General features: G+C 45.6%; 1 protein-coding gene across 25 annotated transcripts in view; it reads left to right on the forward strand.

The window, feature by feature from the left end:
• The window catches only part of fryl (furry homolog, like), a 77,859-nt gene that overhangs the window by 57,156 nt on the left and 2,224 nt on the right, over window positions 1-18,479 (forward strand). For 10 of the 25 annotated variants that reach the window (XM_085773304.1, XM_085773306.1, XM_085773307.1 and 7 more), the window contains 14 exons: window positions 258-458; window positions 561-722; window positions 1,540-1,650; window positions 1,826-2,002; window positions 3,197-3,397; window positions 5,280-5,489; window positions 7,318-7,736; window positions 11,168-11,375; window positions 11,510-11,659; window positions 11,800-11,898; window positions 12,653-12,721; window positions 15,069-15,086; window positions 15,957-16,067; window positions 17,827-18,020. In XM_085773304.1, coding sequence (XP_085629430.1) covers window positions 258-458; window positions 561-722; window positions 1,540-1,650; window positions 1,826-2,002; window positions 3,197-3,397; window positions 5,280-5,489; window positions 7,318-7,736; window positions 11,168-11,375; window positions 11,510-11,659; window positions 11,800-11,898; window positions 12,653-12,721; window positions 15,069-15,086; window positions 15,957-16,067; window positions 17,827-18,020 — 2,330 coding nt within the window. Of the gene's footprint in view, window positions 1-257; window positions 459-560; window positions 723-1,539; window positions 1,651-1,825; window positions 2,003-3,196; window positions 3,398-5,279; window positions 6,004-7,317; window positions 7,737-11,167; window positions 11,376-11,509; window positions 11,660-11,799; window positions 11,899-12,652; window positions 12,722-15,068; window positions 15,087-15,956; window positions 16,068-17,826; window positions 18,021-18,479 lie in introns of all 25 variants that reach the window. The other 15 variants (XM_085773288.1, XM_085773296.1, XM_085773299.1 and 12 more) reach the window with 10 other exon arrangements.

The following is an 18,479-nucleotide window of genomic DNA, read 5'->3' on the forward strand; positions in this document are numbered from 1 at the left end:
CAGTATTCCAGCACATGTGCACTGGTGTGTGCACTGTGAGCTGTATTTGTTTGCCGTCCTTTTAAGTTCACATGAATGCAGGTCATACATTGTAGGACACAAAACACAAATGGCTCCAGAGACCGACTCTATAGCCGCTGTGGGCGCGCGACTATGTAGCGTTCTGAGGCAAGATATCACATTCATACATTCCAGATAAACACCTACACAGTCCTGATATCTCACAATGGAATAATGATGTGTTTGTTTTTTTACAGAGCCCACACTGGAAGGAGGCCCAAAACATTCTGAAGCTGGTGGTGTCCCGCTCAGCCAGCCTCGTTGTTCCAGATGACGTGCAGCGCTCCTACAGCACCGAGTCCTGCGGCTCTCCAGAGATCGCCTTTACACGCATATTTAACAACTCTTCCAAAGAGCTGCCGGGCAAGACTCTAGACTTCCACTTTGACATCTCAGAGGTCAGTGTCTAACAGTGTCTTCTTCTTCTCACTACATTTATCACATTGTCTTCAGTTTCCTTACGGTGTTTGATTGTTAACATATGTTCTTCGACTTTATAGACACCGATCATAGGCCATAAATATGGTGATCAGCGTACTGCAGCGGGCCGGAACGGAAAGCCTCAGGTGATCGCTGTAACTCGGAGCACCTCCTCCACATCTTCCGGCTCCAACTCCAACGGTCTGGTGCCAGTGAGCTGGAAGAGGCCTCAGCTCTCCCAGGTACGGGCTCAAACCGACACAGAGGGTGGGAGGCTGCACCGGGTCAAGGTGAAGCTTCACCAGATCCAGCTCTGATCCATCTTTATTGGTTTAGTCAGCTCTATTAAACACCAGATGTATTTATCTGTACAGTCACTGGACAGATCTCAAACAGAGACAGAATCAAAACAAACCACTGAACAAAGCAGAATAATAACACATGGCTTTACTGCACCACCTGGAGCTTTATATGTTGAACCCAGGCAGAAAAACACACTGATTTAAAGGGACAACGAGGAGTTTTGGAAAGCGAAGTGTTTTCACACTACATTTACCATAAGACTCCGCGCGCATGGTGAAATTCTTGGACCGGCGCAAGACGGACGTCTTGCCAAGAATGTTTTCATTCATCAAGAATGGAAGTCAGAGGTTCGAAGACGATCACATACCGTCGTAGTTCCGACCCATAAACGGCGATCTGGCGGCGTTATGCCCATGACCCGCCGCAGCGTCCGCGAAATGCTGGTCGGCTCGCCCAGCATTTCCATCATTACTTAAAATAAAACAAATTAAATCATTTGTTTTACATGGCTTTTGTTCACACTTAGTAAAATGATATGTTAATAGTGCATATAAATATATAATTACAAATATGTGTAAATACATACAGTACATGTATACAAATGCATCTTAAAATGTAAAGTTCACTTTTCCAACAACATAACGTTAATAGATCTGGTGATGTTGGATTGTGCACAAAATACAGTTTGTGTCATAATTTGCATGTTTTGTCGTTTTTATTACATTAATTTTATTTTATTGTTGTATCTTTTTACAGAGAAGAACCAGAGAGAGGCTGATGAATGTCCTGTCTTTATGTGGCCCAGAGTCTGGCATTCCCAAAAACCCATCTGTAAGACTCCTCTCCTACTCTAAAGCCTCAGACAAGGTCTCTGGACATTTACTGTTGAGAATATCGCTGCTATCAATGTCGTGGTGGTGTGCGTTTTGATAGATTTTTTGTTTTAATCGTGTTGTTGCTGTTGTTGTTTTATTTCCGTAGATTTGCAGCTTTTGTATTTTAAACTTTGACTATAAAGCCTCTCTTCCTTGCTTCTTCACAGGTGGTGTTCTCATCCAGTGAGGATCTGGACTCTGGGGACCAGCAGACCAGTCTCATCCCCACAGTGGAGGAGGTGGTCAGAGAGGAGGAGGCGCAGGGAGAGGACACGGGCAGCGAGCAGCAGTTTGGCGTCTTCAAGGACTTTGACTTCCTAGATGTGGAGTTAGAGGATGCTGAGGTGAGAAACACACACAACACGCCCAGTATCCAGAATTGTGTGAAAAAACCCAATGTTCTTTGGGTTTTATTTCGTTCTTTTTTTTTCTTCATAAAAGTAAAACATGTCACAACATTGTTGTACATCATTAGCACCATACAGTAAGTTTAGTTAGTTTTTTATTTTCACGGTGTCATACACCAAAGAGGTGCCCAGCCTTCATGGGCTTACAAGACACACCAAAAGAAATAAAGAACAATAAACAAAAGAACATCTCCACACCCACTAATCTGGGATCTACAGTCATCAGAAAGCACAATCCACAATCAAACATAAAGTGCGCCCATGCGCTTTTGGTAAGCATTTAACACATACTTAGCTAAATAAAACACTTTTTCACTAAACAGGTATGCTAGTCTACAGTCATCAGACACAGAAAACAAATCAGGACAGTCCGGGGTCATTTTAAGAAAGAGCTTATGTCTACAGTGTTGTGTTTCTACAGAGACGTCCTGGTCAAAAATCGCATTCTCAAGAAGAAAAGGGACATTTTTGTTTGGTGCAACAAAAATCACATCATCAACTTAATATTTTTAAGTTAATTGAAAGGCAAAAATTACCATTCGACTGATCACACTGGTCACAATATGATCACAATTGGATTTTTTTGTGTTAAATTATTGACATAGATCATCTTTAACATATTATTAGTATTATTCAAATTCCCTCATCTTGTTGTTGTTCCAGTTAAACAACATTTTAACAACTGTTTGTCCAGTTTGTGTCTTTTTTTGTCCTGAAACTGTGTGTTTTCTAACTGTCTCAAGTCTACTAACACACTTGTTCCCTCTTCTTCTCTTGCCACAAGGAGCTGCAGGTAAGTGTGAGGGCCCAGAGCCTCAGAGAGGCTGCTCTCTGCTCTCTGCTCTGCCCCCTGTCTCTGTGTGCTGTAGTAACCCTTGATTTGACTTGCTACCTGGTTGTGAGCCCTTTCGTTTATAGCTTTAGAACACTGCATCATATACCATCCCAAAAGAGGGAGAGAAATCATCTCCCCCACTCTCATCAGTTCATATTATGTTTTTTTTTCTGTATGTTGTGGAATGTTACCTGTTTGTCTCGTGCTTTTGTTTCCTTGTTTTTGTAAAATCCGCCCCTCCCCCAGCCGCCGCGGATTCCCGCGTCTCACTGCTTTTTGTCTGGGTTGTCCTGCAGGGGGAGAGCATGGACAACTTCAACTGGGGGGTGCGTCGGCGCTCCCTGGAGAGCATGGACAAAGGGGACACGCCGTCTCTGCAGGAGTGCCAGTACACGGGCAGCACGCCGAGCCTCAACCTCACCAACCACGAGGACACGGACGAATCATCTGAGGAGGAGGTACTGAGTGCTAGCCAGATTCTCACCTGCCCTGGCCTTGTAAGTCTCACTCTAATCAGGGTCCTCCCCCCCACCCCCACCCCCTCCTCCTCCTCCTCCTCCCACCCAACCCACCATGCTCCTCACACTGCCCGCTGGCATGGTGTGCGTGTGTATGTGTGCGTACTGAGCTGGACCTGCTGCCAGTGTGGACGGGGGCTAGATGCTTGCTTCTTCGCTGGTGGTAGACGCCCCCCCCCTTCAAACCATAGCCCAGTCTCTCCACCTCTCACAGCTACATTAATGCTGCTGTCCTCTCCTTTTATCAGTTTTTAGTTTTTATAGTAGGTAAGTACAGTGGAGGAAATTTCCAAAACAATCATTAAACATTGATTTCAGGTAAATCATATGAATAAAAGATATTAATCCTAAGATAATTAAATCACTACAATTCTGATAAAAACTACTACTAATGAGTATCAGAGTAACAGCATGTTCCTTTTCCATTTTCTTTTACTGTTCACTGCTCGTCTCTAACTCTTCTTTGCTTTGTTTTTGCTTTACAAGCAAGTTCTCCAAAGCTGCTGCAGTGATTCTATTAATATAGAAATGCTTCCCTCAGTCTAATGGGGCTGCTGTCTCTCTCTCTCTCTTCCTCTGCTCTTCTTGATCTCAGTAGTGCATGGTGAGAGAATGAGCTTTTGCCTCTAGTGGACATTTGCCCCAAAAAATGTTTTATTGTCATTCAACATTATATTGTAACGTAACATTAGAGAAGTGAGCATGCAGTGTTGATGTGTCAGTCAGACAGGATTGTGGAAAAGCCGAGTGCAACGTATCATTAATATTATTGATGTTGGCATGATCTTACCTTTTGCTTGAGGCAGTTTTAAAGTGCTCAGTCAATTGAATGGAAGACTAAAACGACTAAACATGCGCTCTGCTTGATACAGACAGTACAGGGATTTTTGTTTTCTGCTCTTAAGTAAAACAAATGAAGCTGGAAATAGTGTAAAACGTAAAAGTGTTGGTTGTTTCAAAACTGATTTCCTTTATTATAATAGATTAAAAAGTGAAGTGTGTATTAACATATTAAAGGGATAGTTCAACATTTTGGCAAATTGGCCCATTGCCATAATCCCTATAGTCATAGCAGTAGATTTGTTATCTTTAATTGTCGGTGCAAGCTATTTTTAGAACGGTGGAGCAGAGCTGTGAGCTGCTCAGAGCTACGCTACGGAGGCTCATGGGATTTCTTGGTTTCCCTCATCAAACTCATCGTTACAAGAGTTGTTTTCGAGGCAAATGCAGAGACTGCTTGCCGAAAAACTGCACCCGACAGGAACGCGCATCAGCAGTTTCGCATGAATTTACCTCAAAAACAACTCTGTCTGGTAAAGTTCCGTTATTATCTCATAGCGTGGTGAATGTGCAGGTCACAACTTGTCCACCAGAGCGTTTTGGAGTTGTTGGGTTGTGAGTTTGATGAGGGAAACCAAGAAATCCCATTAGCCTCTGTAGCATAGCTCTGAGCAGCTCGTGGCTCTGCTCTGCCGTTCTAAAAATAGCTTGCACTGACAATTAAAGGTAACGAACCTACTCCTAAAACTATAGGGATTATGGCAATGGGCCAGTTTGCCAAAATGCTGAACTATCCCTTTAAAGCAAGCACATCAATGAAGCATGCTATCCGTACATGAATGTATGAAAGTTTAGTGAAGAAGCTGTTTGACTTGGTAGCAGAGGGAGAGATAGTCATGTTTAAAACCAAAAGGCTTACATATTAATATTATATCAGTATTCCTAAATCAACTCCTGTGCAGCCTCAGCCCTTTGTGTAAATGTTGTAGGCCAAACCAGATGACCAATGAGACAGTCTGACATGTTCATACAGAGTTGCAACGATGAAGCTGACCCGCTCCTTTTAACGTTTCCACTCCAGCTCAACAGTGACTCCGCTACGGACGACACCGCTTCCAACCACGTGGACTCTTTACAACAGTCCCAAGAATCGTCCAGCAGCGCCCTGACCGAGGAGGCCACCGTCCTGCCCTCCCTGCCCTCCCTGCCCTCCCTGAGCTCCCTGCCTCGGCTGGACAGCCCCGTTTTGGAGATGGCCCACTCAGACAGCACCAGCAGCCAGCTGCCTGAGGTGCGATCAATCGGGAGCAGCAATAAAATGTGGTGCACGGGTGCATTCTAGCTTATCTCTCTTTATTTTCTTTCTGTTCCCACCTTTATCTGCTTCTGCTCTACTTTTATCTGGGTTTGTCTGTCGCTGAGACGGAGGATCAGCTGCCCCTCGGGGGAGGGTTGGATGGGGTAAAAAGCGCTGGTTCTGTGATTGTGTCCGCCTGCACCTCGGGGTTAAAACCCTGGGGATGGTGGGTTTGCTTCCGCTGCTTCCGACTCCTTTTCTACCGCTGCTTGCTTTGTTGCTCTGCTCAGGGTGTGGGTGCTGAAGGGCTAGCTCTTGCCCTCTTAATAGCTATATTGTGCAGCTTGCTTGTGTGATTTGGGGGAGAGATGAAAACAAAAAAAAACTCACCTCAGGTCGGCTGTAACTGCTCACCTCCAATAACTCAGCAACTGACCGTTTCGACTAAATCCACCATTAAAAACTTGTGAAATGGAACCCAGCTCCTTTCTCTCCGGGAAATGCATGTGTGAGTATGAGTCCATTACAAGTGGTATGTAAACTTTAAATGTGCAGTTGGTGCGCTAGCCCACTCAACTCACTTAATTTGCTACCATATTAACAAACCGTAGCTTTTCTTGTGATGAACAGCTCTGCTATCTACTGCTACTGACATTTATCACTTGTACTAACAATGGTGGGTATGTCATGTTGTCCTCATTTGCATTTTGAACGTACAGCGTGGGAACTGCAGGGTTTAAGTAGACCCTTTTTTTTTTTACCTTCACACAGGACCAGCCTTAGCTCATACATATATTTATATATGCTTGTTCTTGCGCAAATGAACGTAACTTTCTTGGAAGTATATCCGGCCAGTGGTCTCAATATCATTCCAAGGACATCTCCTCCATCACGGCCCCAGCTCTTAGTGTAATGAGCCCCAGATAAAACCATCAATACTCTTACTCATTCCCTCCCAGGATGGACACGACCACTTCTAAAAGCTTTCTGTAATATAGCCGCTGTCTCTGTGATGTACTGGCTGCCTGCCACACTCAGCTTCCCTAATGCATTAGACTTTTTTTTTCTTTTTTGAATAAGACAAAAACAGGGGGAAAAAACCAAGCGATCTTAATTAGAACCTCTTCTCTGTGCTGCCTGTGTGTACGTGCTTCACATCAGGATCGTTACTTAACATGTGGACTTTCCTCTGTCTCAGTCTGACACCGTCCACTCGGATTGTGTCATAACCCCGGCCCCTTGTGTGCGTTTCTGCCCGTTGATCGCTGCCGTTTGGTGCATTTGTCCCGTCACTGACCCAGTCCATCAGATCTGAGCGGTGATGGAGCGCAGCTCATAAATCCGTCCGTGTGCGTCAGAGCACATACACGTCATTTGTCTTGTGTCCTGCTGCCGCTCACTCTCTCTCTCGCTCTCATGTCAGCACGATGCCGCTGTTTTATTAACATCCAGGTCAAGTTTTTAATGCTGTTCCAGTGACAGATTGATATGGGCTCCTGTTTATTGATTCTTTTTCTTTAATTTCTCATGAGAGATGTTAGCTCAGAGAGTCCCATAAAGAGGAATCTGCAGGGATGTGAATATCGTAAAAAGTCCCTCTTGAATAATTGGGACTAATATGTATTCTTAAGTGGAGGCCATAGCCGTCTTAATTCAGGCTATAGAAAGGTTGAACAGTGAATTGCTACTCTCCAGTCGGCTTTAAAAGATCTCATCGTCATGGCAACCAGGCAATTTAACTGTTGTTAAAAAAAAAAAAAGGATGATAATGCGATGTGTTTCTAAGTGATGTGCCCCCCCCTCATCTGGCTTTGCGTTCCAGGACGCCGTGAGCATGACGGCGGCCGACGAGCTGAGCAGCAGCGTGAGTGAGGACACGGGGTTTTGCAGCGCCCCCCCTCTGCCCTCCGACCCGTCGGAGCTCTGCGACCTCCCGGACTCGCAGGATCCCCAAGACGCTCAGGACCCCCAAGAGACTCAGGACCCTCAGGAGGACCTGGATCCGGCCCCCCCTCCCCCGCTGGCCATAGACACTCCGCCGGGGTCCCTCTGCGAGGAGGACCCGCAGACGGTCCTGCCGCTGTCGCTGCCCCTGCCCATGGCGCCGGAGACGAAGCCGGACCCGGACCCAGACCCGGACAGCACCTGTGGCTCGGTGTGGGAGGAGGATGTGACTCAGGCCCTGAAGGAGCTGGACGAGCGCTGTGAGGAGGAGGAGGCCGACTTCTCTGGCATGTCCAGGTGAGTGGAGCAAGTTTTTTATTTATTTTGGATCAGGCCCGCACTGATAAAAGTATTAGGGATGGATGGATGGAGATGTGACTTTTTGGGCCTCGTTGTTCTAGTTGTCGTTGTCCATTTTCTGTCACAGAATTTTTTTCTTGCTGGGGATTTAGGCCATCAGAGAAATCAAAGATATACCCAAAATTAAATGTATTCAAAAGATTGACCCATGAAATCAGTTCAGTCTTACTCTTTGCAATTGGACTAAATATTTAAAGGGATAGTTCAACATTTTGGCAAATTGGCAAATTGCCATAATCCCTATAGTTTTAGGAGTAGGTTTGTTACTTAATTGTCAGTGCAAGCTATTTTTAGAACGGCGGAGCAGAGCCATGAGCTGCTCAGAGCTATGCTACGGAGGCTCATGGGATTTCTTGGTTTCCCTCATCAAACTCATCAAATACACAATCCAACAACTCCAAAACGCTCTGGTGGACAAGTTGTGGCCTGCACATTCACCACGCTATGAGATAATAGATGGAGTTGTTTTCGAGGCAAATGCTGCTTGCCGAAAAACTGTCCCAGATGGAAACGCGCATTAGCTGTTTTACATGAATTTACCTCGAAAACAACTCTGTCTGGTAACGTTCTGTTATTATCTCATAGTGTGGTGAATGTGCAGGTCACAACTTGTCCACCAGTGTTTTGAGCTGTTGGATTGTGTATTTGATGAGTTTGATGAGGGAAACCAAGAAATCCCATTAGCCGCTGTAGCGTAGCTCTAAGCAGCTCGCCGCTCTGCTCCGCCGTTTTAAAAATAGCTTTCACTGACAATTAAGGGTAACAAACCTACTCCTAAAAATATAGGGATTATGGCAATGGGCCAATTTGCCAAATTGTTGAACTATACCTTTAAAGCCCCAGTATGTAGGAATTCCCCCCATCTAGCGGTTCGGTTGCATATCTGAACGTATTCTTGATGTTGCGTTCACGTGAAATCGGGCAGACGTCAGACAGACAACAGACGCTGCATGTAACAGGATAAACAAGCGTCTATGTAAACAAGTGGTCCGCCAGCACGAGGCAAAACAATACAGGCATGACAATATGTTGTCATGGTGATGTCGTATTGTTTACCTGACCCACGTTTTACCGTCTTTCTCTCGTTGAGTAAAATGACATCCGGTGGGTTTGCCGACGGCCGTCTGCCTGACTGCACCTGAATGCAACATCAGTGCCTCCGTCCTTCCTCACACTACACAGTGGTGACAGTTTTAACAGGCGCTACCTGGAAAACTTTCTCCCCGAGCCGACAGCTCCGCTGAGTTTCCGTGGTTACCTACGGTCACGCTGCCACTCAACGTAAAAAATGGCGATGCAACATGGCAGCCTCGGTCCGGTGCGTCGCCCACTTATGTATTTGTAACGACTTGTAACAACTCATTCTAAGGTACGAGAAAGCTTTCATTTGTATGCGGGTGTGATTCGACTTCAGTGAAATACGTATTTATGAAAGCAATATTTGATTTTTGCTAATAAAAAGCCAAATAAGTTACACACTGGGGCTTTAATGATAATGAAAACCAACATTAAGCTCATTAAGCATCAGGATGAAAGAGTATTAGGCTTAATGACACAGAGAAGGCTATAGAGTGGGTGGAGGGAGCCGGTGGTTCAGCTCAGCAGGTTATTGGTTTATTTCTGATTGGTTGATCACATAGTATGTCGACTTTGTATCTACAGTATTAACCAGTGGAGGATGGTGCAGAAAAATAAAAACTTCTCTATGATGCAGAGTTTACCTCTGTTCACCATTTCCCTGGAGGAAACCTTGAATGGAACTGTTCACTTAGGAAAGCAATGTCTTTAAATGTAGAAAATAATTTTCAGTTTTTATTGTGGTGAAAAGTCACCAGGTCATGTTGTTAAAGGAATACTTCTACATTCTGGCAAATTGGCCCATTGCCATAATCCCTATTGTCGGTGCAAGCTATTTTTAGAACGGCGGAGCAGAGCTACACTACGGAGGCTAATGGGATTTCTTGGTTTTCCTCAACAAATACACAATCCAACAACTCCAAAACGCTCTGGTGGACAAGTTGTGTCCTGCACATTCACCACGCTATGAGATAATAACAGAACGTTACGAGACAGAGTTGTTTTAGAGGCAAATTCATGCGAAACAGCTGATGCGTGTTCCCGTTGGGGGGCAGTTTTTCGGCAAGCAGTCTCTGTGTTTGCCTCGAAAACAACTCTGTCTCATAACGTTCCGTTTATTATCTCATAGATATCTCATAACGTTGTAACAAACCTACTCCTAAAACTATAGGGATTATGGCAATGGGCTAATTTGCCAAAATGTTAAACTATCCCTTTAATGAAGCTGCATGGGTTACAATATGTGGCTGGTTTAGTTTCTGTGTGATGAAGATTTTTCTGATTGCGTGCTGCTGGCTGGATAATTTCTTCCTTGGCGTGGATCCCATGTGGGCTGGGACTGTGAAGGTGGGCCAGAGTGGGCTGGCTCATGTCCATTTATAGACACTTCCTCTTCAAGGTGGGCCAACTCCAGCTGGAGGACAGTTGTAAAGTCAGGGTTTAAACTAACCTTAATATGAAGAGGCAACACTGAACAAACACCCAGCGCAGTCTCACACACACACACACTCGTTTAGCCTCTAACCAGTGGACTAAAGTGTACAGCTGCACACCGAACAGAGCTGTTTTATCTGTGTGTGAGAGTGATTGTGAGTGGGAGAGAGTAGCAGGATTAAAAAACAACTCTGCAACGTTGGACAACTGCGAGGCTGGGAGCCGGCTCCGCTTGGCAGAAAAAATGTGTGTATGTGTCAGTGTGTGTCGATGTGTCTAGCTTGTATAGAGCTCTCCGCAGTCCTGTGTGGGATGGGATGGCAGTGCAGTGCGCTAGTGCTGTTAGCAGTTGCAGCAGAGTGGCGCTGCAGACGAGGGGAGAGAGTGAGGGGAAAAGAGAAGCGAGAGTTGGGGTGAGGATGAGGACAGAGGCTTTGTCCGCTGCAGCGCTCGGCAGCGCAGGCTTCAGATACTTATATTCTGTCTGCTTCTTCAGACTGTTTGGTCCTACTGGCCTGTGAGTACCCACTGTACAGTACGTGTGTGTGTGTGTGTGTGTGTGTGTGTGAGGGAGGGAGGGAGAGAGAGAGAGAGGTGTTTGCATGATGCTAAAATGCTAATAGCTCACATGTTGTTATTGTACAGGAGCACTGCAGCAGGTTAGAGCTCAATATGCTGCAGTAAAAGCTGCAGTGAGGGAGGCAACGATCCAGCCATGTCAGGTTGTTTACTTGCAGCGAGTGACGCCGAGCGTGTGCACTCATGTGTGTGTGTTTACATTTGTCCTTCAGTGAAGACTTGGGGGAGTGTGGGACATGACAGGCTGTAGCTTATTGGCCCCCGCGTGTGTGTTTCAGTCAAGATGAAGGTGACGCAGACGGCTTCCCAGAGATCCAGGCCTCTCCGCCCCCTTCGCCCTTCCTCTCTGCCATCCTGGCAGCGTTCCAGCCTGTTGCCTACGACAATGAGGAAGATGCTTGGCGTTGCCATGTCAACCAGATGTTGTCAGACACAGATGGCTCCTCGGCTGTTTACACGTTCCATGTGTTCTCCCGACTCTTTCAGGTAAATGCTGTTTTTCTTTTTTCTTTTTTGTCCTTTGTCTTTCTTGCTTGTTGTTGTTGCATCTCATCTTGTTTACCACTGTGCATGCTCAGCAAGATTTGACCTTTTCTCCGTTTTTTTAATTTTGAACACAGAGCATTCAGAGGAAATTTGGCTCCATTACGCACTCATCTGTTCGCTTTCTCGGGGAACGGCTCCAGCGAATGGGCAATCAGTTCCTCAGCTCCCTGGAAGTCATGACGTCTCGCTCTCAGTGTCCCACGGTGCTGCTCGACGCAGAGACGGTGAGGCTGCTCTGCACGTTACACATGATGCTCCCAACTGTTGCTCTGTGTCCTGCTGTAGATATCTCTGTGTCATGTAATGTGTACGTATTTGGCGGCTGTAGGTTAATGTCATGTGGTGTCCTGTCTTGCTGTTGTAGCTGGTCTCTTGTGGGCTGTTGGAGACTCTGAAGTTTAGTGTGCTGGAGTTGCAGGAACACCTCGACACCTACAACGCCAAGAGAGAAGCAGCAGAGCTCGTAAGTCTCCACGCATCTTCCACACTGATCTCATCTGCTTTCTCATTCTCTTTCAACCTCCCCCCCAGAGGGCACGTTGCCTCTCATCCTCTGATTCTGAAGAGTGCCACAACTGCAGCTTTTAGCTGCTGCGTCAGGATGTACTGTATGTATGCGGGTCTGCGAAGAACCATCTAATAACGGCAACTCATCTCCAGAGAGATGAGCTCAGGGAGCGTTTTGCAATTTGCCCTCCACCCCGCTGTTCCACTGCACCACAGGACGCCAGCTGGACATTAAAGACCTCGAGCTGATGCCGAACAAGATGAGCCTCGGCGTGGCTCATCAGCGTTGGCTATGAGCAGATTCAGCTGCCGTTAGTGTCTGCATCACTAGTGGCTGCTGAAGGGATAAAAATAACCCTCAGCACTCCTAAATCAGTTAGAGGGAGGCCAGGCAGGAGAAGCTGTGAGGGGTGGGAGGGGCGGTGACGGGGGGAGGAGGGGAATGAAGGGAAGAGATGAGATTGGAGAGGGTTCTGGGATGCAGGGGTGCTAATTGAATGAGACGGCAATGGTCCCTGGAGGCCTAGATACTATCCCGCTCTCTGGAACAGGCCTTCTTTAATTCACTAAGTACAACACTCTTATTAAATCTGCTCCCTGTCCAGCCTTTATTGGCTACACACACACACACACACACACACACACACACACAGATATAAATGCATATGTCCTCTTATCTGTTATGTTTTTTTCTCCTCCTCACCCTGTAGTGGCTTGACAACTGCAGGAAAACATTTGGGGACAAAGACAGCAACCAGCGACCCAACACTCACGCACAGGTAGGAACAATCATCATGTTCTGCTTTGTTGCCTGGGAATGCAATTTGTCATTTGTGTTGATCTGTGCGACCTTTAGAAATCACTAGGAACATGTTTAAGGTTTACTGACTGATGAGTGAAATGTGTATCTAGTGTGGTCTCTGCATTAAAGGGATGGTTCAACATTTTGGCAAATTGGCTCATTACCATAATCCCTATAGTCATAGCAGTAGGTTCGTTACCTTTAATTGTCGGTGCAATTTATTTTTAGAACAGCGGAGCAGAACCGCAAGCTACGCTACCGAGACTAATGCAATTTCTTGGTTTCCATCATCAAACTCAGCAAATACACAATTCAACAACTCCAAAACGCTCTCGTTGACAAGTTGTGACCTGCACATTCACCACCACCAGATAATAATGGAATGTTATGAGACAGAGGTAAATTCATGCAAAACCGCTGATTCGTGTTCTTCAGAAAGCAGTCTCTGTATTTACCTCGAAAACATCTCAGTCTGGTAACATTCTGTTATTATCTCATAGCGTGGTGAATGTGCAGGTCACAACTTGTCCACCAGAGCGTTTTGGAGTTGTTGGATTGTGTATTTGATGAGTTTGCCTCCGTAGCGTTGCTCTGAGCAGCTCACGGCTCTGCTCCGCCGTTCTAAAAATAGCTTGCACCGACAATTAAAGATAACGAACCTACTCCTAAAACTATAGGGATTATGGCAATGGGTCAATTTGCCAAAATGTTGAACTATCTCTTTAAGACAATATCCAATGAAATTAAATGGCTTTTTTTTCTATCGGTAGTTCACACCTTCCATGTAGAGGGGAAAACACACAATCCAAAAGGGAGATGTGTTCTGGGTGGTTTCATAACAACACATATTTTTGCTTTACTTTATTGAAACTCTGTTATAATATTATTATTATTAATAATAAAAACAATAACTTTATTTATATAGAACCTTTAAAAACACAGGTTTAGAAGGTGCTCGACAAAAGCAACATATAAAGACGGACAGAAGACAAGTCACATAAAAATGTCACAAGCCATAGGAGATGGACGGCACCTAGCATTAGAGCAACACAGGCAATACAAAACCCCAACAACAAACTGAGACCCAGAGGACTCAAATTAAAATGCAGGATGCAGTTAATTAGATAAAATAAATAAAAGGGGGAGTATACATGATAAACTGAGATATGATGCGATACCATAAGATGTGAAAAGATGGGAGATGGGATGTTAGTCAATTTACATTGATGGACGACGGTCTCTGTACAAGGAATAATGGTCCATAAGTGATTAGGCTGTAAATCTTAATTTGCATATGAAACAGGAGCGGCAGCATTCAGTCATACACAGACATCACAGTGACTAACAGCCAGAGAAACACCTGCTGCTCCGACAGCAACAGCAACCCACAGCCTCCCTCCCACCAACATGACCAACACCTCACTGTTAAACAAACACACACTCACCAGATTAAAGTCCACAGCTAAAATCAGTTTGCTGTTTGAGTTCCTCACATGCAGCACATTGAACCACATGTAGGTTTAAAACTCAGGTCTGTGTCTCCTCTCTCTCTCTCTGACACTGCTCTCACACAGAAGGTGCATTTCTTATAATATTCACAAAGACCGACTTCTCTTCCTTTTGATAATAATCTGCAAAAACAAAACGAGGAAATGTGATTTCAGTTGAACCTCAGGATGGTTCATTTCCTTGTTATGTAGCAACTTGGCTTGGTTGCCATAGAGATAATTAAGCAGAACGAAGAGAGATAAAAGTCAGAAACAGACATCGTGGTTTCGTTGTTGCTGTGAGACTCTGCATGGTCTCTCTCTCTCTCTCTCTCTGTCTGTCGCTCTGCGTCCGGGACTCGTCCACACTTTCCCTGAACTCCGGCTCCCTGCACGCGTCTGTGGGTTTGCTTCCAGCTTCAACTCTGCCCCCCCCCACTCCACCCCACCCCCCACCCCCACAGAACATGACTTTAGTCTCAGGGGGCGACACATCCAGACGTGTTTTACCCCCCACCCCCCCTCCTCTCTCTGTCTGTAGCCTCCACTTTACCACGTCTGTTTCTCTCATCTCTTCATCACACACGCCGAGTCCCTCAGAGTAAAAGTTTCTGTCAGCGCTGCTCGTGTGGGGTCCACTGAGCCCCCCCCACCCTCTGCCACTCCCCCTCCCCCGACCTGTGTGACGGTGACAAGGAGACGATGAGCCGCCGCTCCTTGCCCCATCAGGTCACTGTGTCTCAGCTGCCATGTTCACTAATTCTCGGTCTTTCTCTCCTTCTGTTTTGTTTGTTGTTTTTGTGTGTGTGTGTGTGACCTGCTCACCTTCTTGCTTAGCAAATGGAAAATCTAGCAGTAAGTGGTTCTCATATTATAGACTCTTTAATAATAATCATGACATCTGGACACAACACTGACCATATCATCTCTCTGTACTGTACATACCTCTGCTGCTGACATCCACAGACCACGCTCTGCAACCACTCCCTCCTCCTCCTCCTCCTCCGTCTACATCTTTTTATCTCTGTCTTGATCTGTCATGCAACCCAGCTGAACTCCCCTCATCCACCCAATCATAATGTACTCCGTTTATCCTGTGTACGCTTGTTTTTGTCACTACATCCCGACTGGATAATCAATCAACATCTTAACTTACTTTGTACTGCGCACTGATTCCGTCTGCCGATAGATGACGCGTAGACGTATTCAGTGTTAGCCATGATTTCAGAGGGGGATGCTGTAGAGGGGACGTCAGTGGGAGATCATCCTGTTGGTTTTTAGATGACTTTTTTTTTTTTTTCTTGCATGTTAATTTGTTCCATCCCCACATCTGTTCAACTTCCCATTCATCTCTCCCTCCGTGTTCTCCTGGATTAGGGTCTTAATGTTGAGTAATCGGCCGACCTCTGTGGGTGGTTGATGTGTTCAGCCCCGTACCTGGTCACAGTGGCCGTTAGGGAGCGTCACAGCTGATGGTGATGGATCCTTCTCTAATTGAGATCTCATTGACTAATGGTAGCAGTAGCAGACTCACCTCTGGCTCCCAGGCCTGACCTCCGGATGGCGCCTCGCTCTAGGCCTGTGTTAACCCTTTCATCTACTCCCACGTCTCTAACCCAGGATACTCATCTGTCTAATCATTTGATCATCAGTTATTTCAGTGTGTGTGTGTGTGTGCATGTGTGACGGTGTGCAAACGGCCCTCTGCTTTGTCTGTCTCCGTAGGAGCTGGAGTTGTGTCGCAGGCTCTATAAGCTGCACTTCCAGCTGCTGCTGCTCTTCCAGGCCTACTGTAAGCTCATCAGCAGGGTGGACACCATCAAGAGGGAGGCAGAGGTGAGACTCAGACACTTGTATATCCCCTTTTCCACCAAAAAGAACCTGGTGCTTGTTCCGTGTTGGTACTAGTGCTTAACTGGTTCAGCTCTCGTTCCTCCAAAGAACCAGTTTTCTTTTCCACTGGTGAGGAGCTAAGCCAGAGCCACACCTCCTGCCACGTCTTTGCTGCCTTCTACAGTTATAAACAGACCTGAAAATTAAAACGCGGTCCGACCTGTGGGTGTTGAAGCCCAGACCCAGTTGAAAAAAAGAAAAGAAAAAAGGAAGCCGTATTCGTCGTAATCGCCGCAACTGGCATCTACGTTTTTGACTGCGATATACACAGCCCAGCAAAAAAAAAAGTCACCACTGAAGGGCCACAGAGTCCAGACCTGAACCCGACCCATTAAGAATCTTTGAAAAATGAATGCAACTCTGGATGGAAATAAATATTGTGACATTGCAGAAGCTTATCGATACGATGCCACAGTGAATGTGTGTAATCAAAGCTAAAGGTGACCCAATGAAATATTAGAGTGTATGACTCTTTTTTTGGGACGGGCAGTGTATTTTGATATAAATGTCAGCTGTCCATAGCAGATAAACAAACTTAAAGGGATAGTTCAACATTTTGGCAAATTGGCCCATTGCCATAATTCCTATAGTTTTAGAAGTTAGGTATTGTCAGTGCAAGCTATTTTTTGAACAGCGGAGCAGAGCCGCGAGCTGCTCAGAGCTACGCTACGGAGGCTAATGAGATTTCTTGGTTTCCCTCATCAAACTCATCAAATACACAATCCAACAACTCCAAAATGCTCTGGTGGACAAGTTACGTTACAACATGTTGTCTCGTAACATTCCGTTATCTCAAGAAATCCCATTAGCCTCCGTAGCGTAGCTCTGAGCAGCTCGCGGCTCTGCTCCACCGTTCTAAAAAATAGCTTGCACCGACAATTAAAGGTAACGAACCTACTGCTAAGACTATAGGGATTATGGTAATGGGCCAGTTTGCCAAAATGTTGAACTATCCCTTTAATATGGTATCCATAACGTCTCTGTATATCTTCGCACTGGTCCTGTTGGTCAGCTGACCCCGCCCCCCCAGCCCCTGTAGGAGTTGGTTCTTGCTTGGAACCAGTTTTAGAGCCAGGGGTTGGTGCTCGGGCGGTGGAAAAGCAAAGAACTGCTGCTAAATCAGGCACTGACTCTGAACCAGCACTGGAACCAGCTTGGTGGAAAAGGGGTAGCAGTGGGATCCAGAAGGAGCCGGATGTGCACGAGTACATGTTGTCTGTACAATGCATTTTTCATTTAGCCGGAGCTGAAGTGAAGCTGACAGTTTATCTGCCTCATCTCTGTCGTCAGAGAAACAAGAACAGACCAATTGAATTACACTGCAACGTGCACCGTTTTCCTCTTATGTTGCTGCCTCACTGTCTCTTTTTCGCTCATGTTTTCACTTAAATATGTCGTTTAAAGTTTTACTTCATGGTTGTTTTGTAAAATCTCATTCAGGTGTTGGTCGAATCAATGATCATTGCTGAATCTTTACTGCAGCTGATCCCTCTCCGGGCTGTATCTTGATGGAGGTTTAATCCAATTAAAGCAGCTAATGACATTAAAGAACCTCTCATCTGGAGTGATGGAGTTATCAATTTCACTCAGTATTTAATCAAGAGCTTTATTTTTTGCTGACTTCCAGGATTAGGTTGCGCACAGGTTTGATGTATTGTGCGGTTCCGTGATGTTAATATATATCTGTGTTTTTGTTTCCAAGGTGACCAACATGTCCGAGGAGCTCACTATCCTCGAGAGCTGTCTGAAGGAGGCAGAGACAGGAAATGACAGTCAGGAGGATGTGTGTATGTCAGACACGGCTCAGACCAACACAGAGACGGCCATCCAGTCCCTGATCGACACGCTGAGAGCCAGAGACTTCAGAGCCGCGCTCACACAGGTCAAAGTCTTCAGGTGAGATGAGCCAGTGTCAACTAATGGTTTCATGTCTGACTAATTGATGATCATGATAATCATTAGCTGCATCAATAAAACACAAAAAGGTTCCTGTCTCACTGAAAACCCTGTGAAGACTTAAAGATATGAGCAGAGCAGCTCTCAGTGCTACACTCAGTCACAGTGTGATACTGTTTATGTCAGACAGCTTGGAGGCTTTCCACTCAAACATTGAATGTCTCAAACATTTCTTCATATTCTTCACATTTCATTCATTCAGACTTATGTATGAAGTAGGGATGCACCGATCCAGTATTAAGATTGGCTAGGCCCAGATATTGACTAAATACCTACAGTAGATCAGGTATCAGATGATGGGGCTGAGCCATGACGCCGATCTATCACTTCAATTCTACGTTTGTGAGGCGTGCTACATTACGTGTCGGCAGTACGCACAGCAGCAACGTTTTACAAAGT

Source organism: Trachurus japonicus, chromosome 4 (genome assembly GCF_045865225.1).
Source record: "Trachurus japonicus isolate A0001 chromosome 4, Traja_1.0".
NCBI lineage: Eukaryota > Metazoa > Chordata > Actinopteri > Carangiformes > Carangidae > Trachurus > Trachurus japonicus.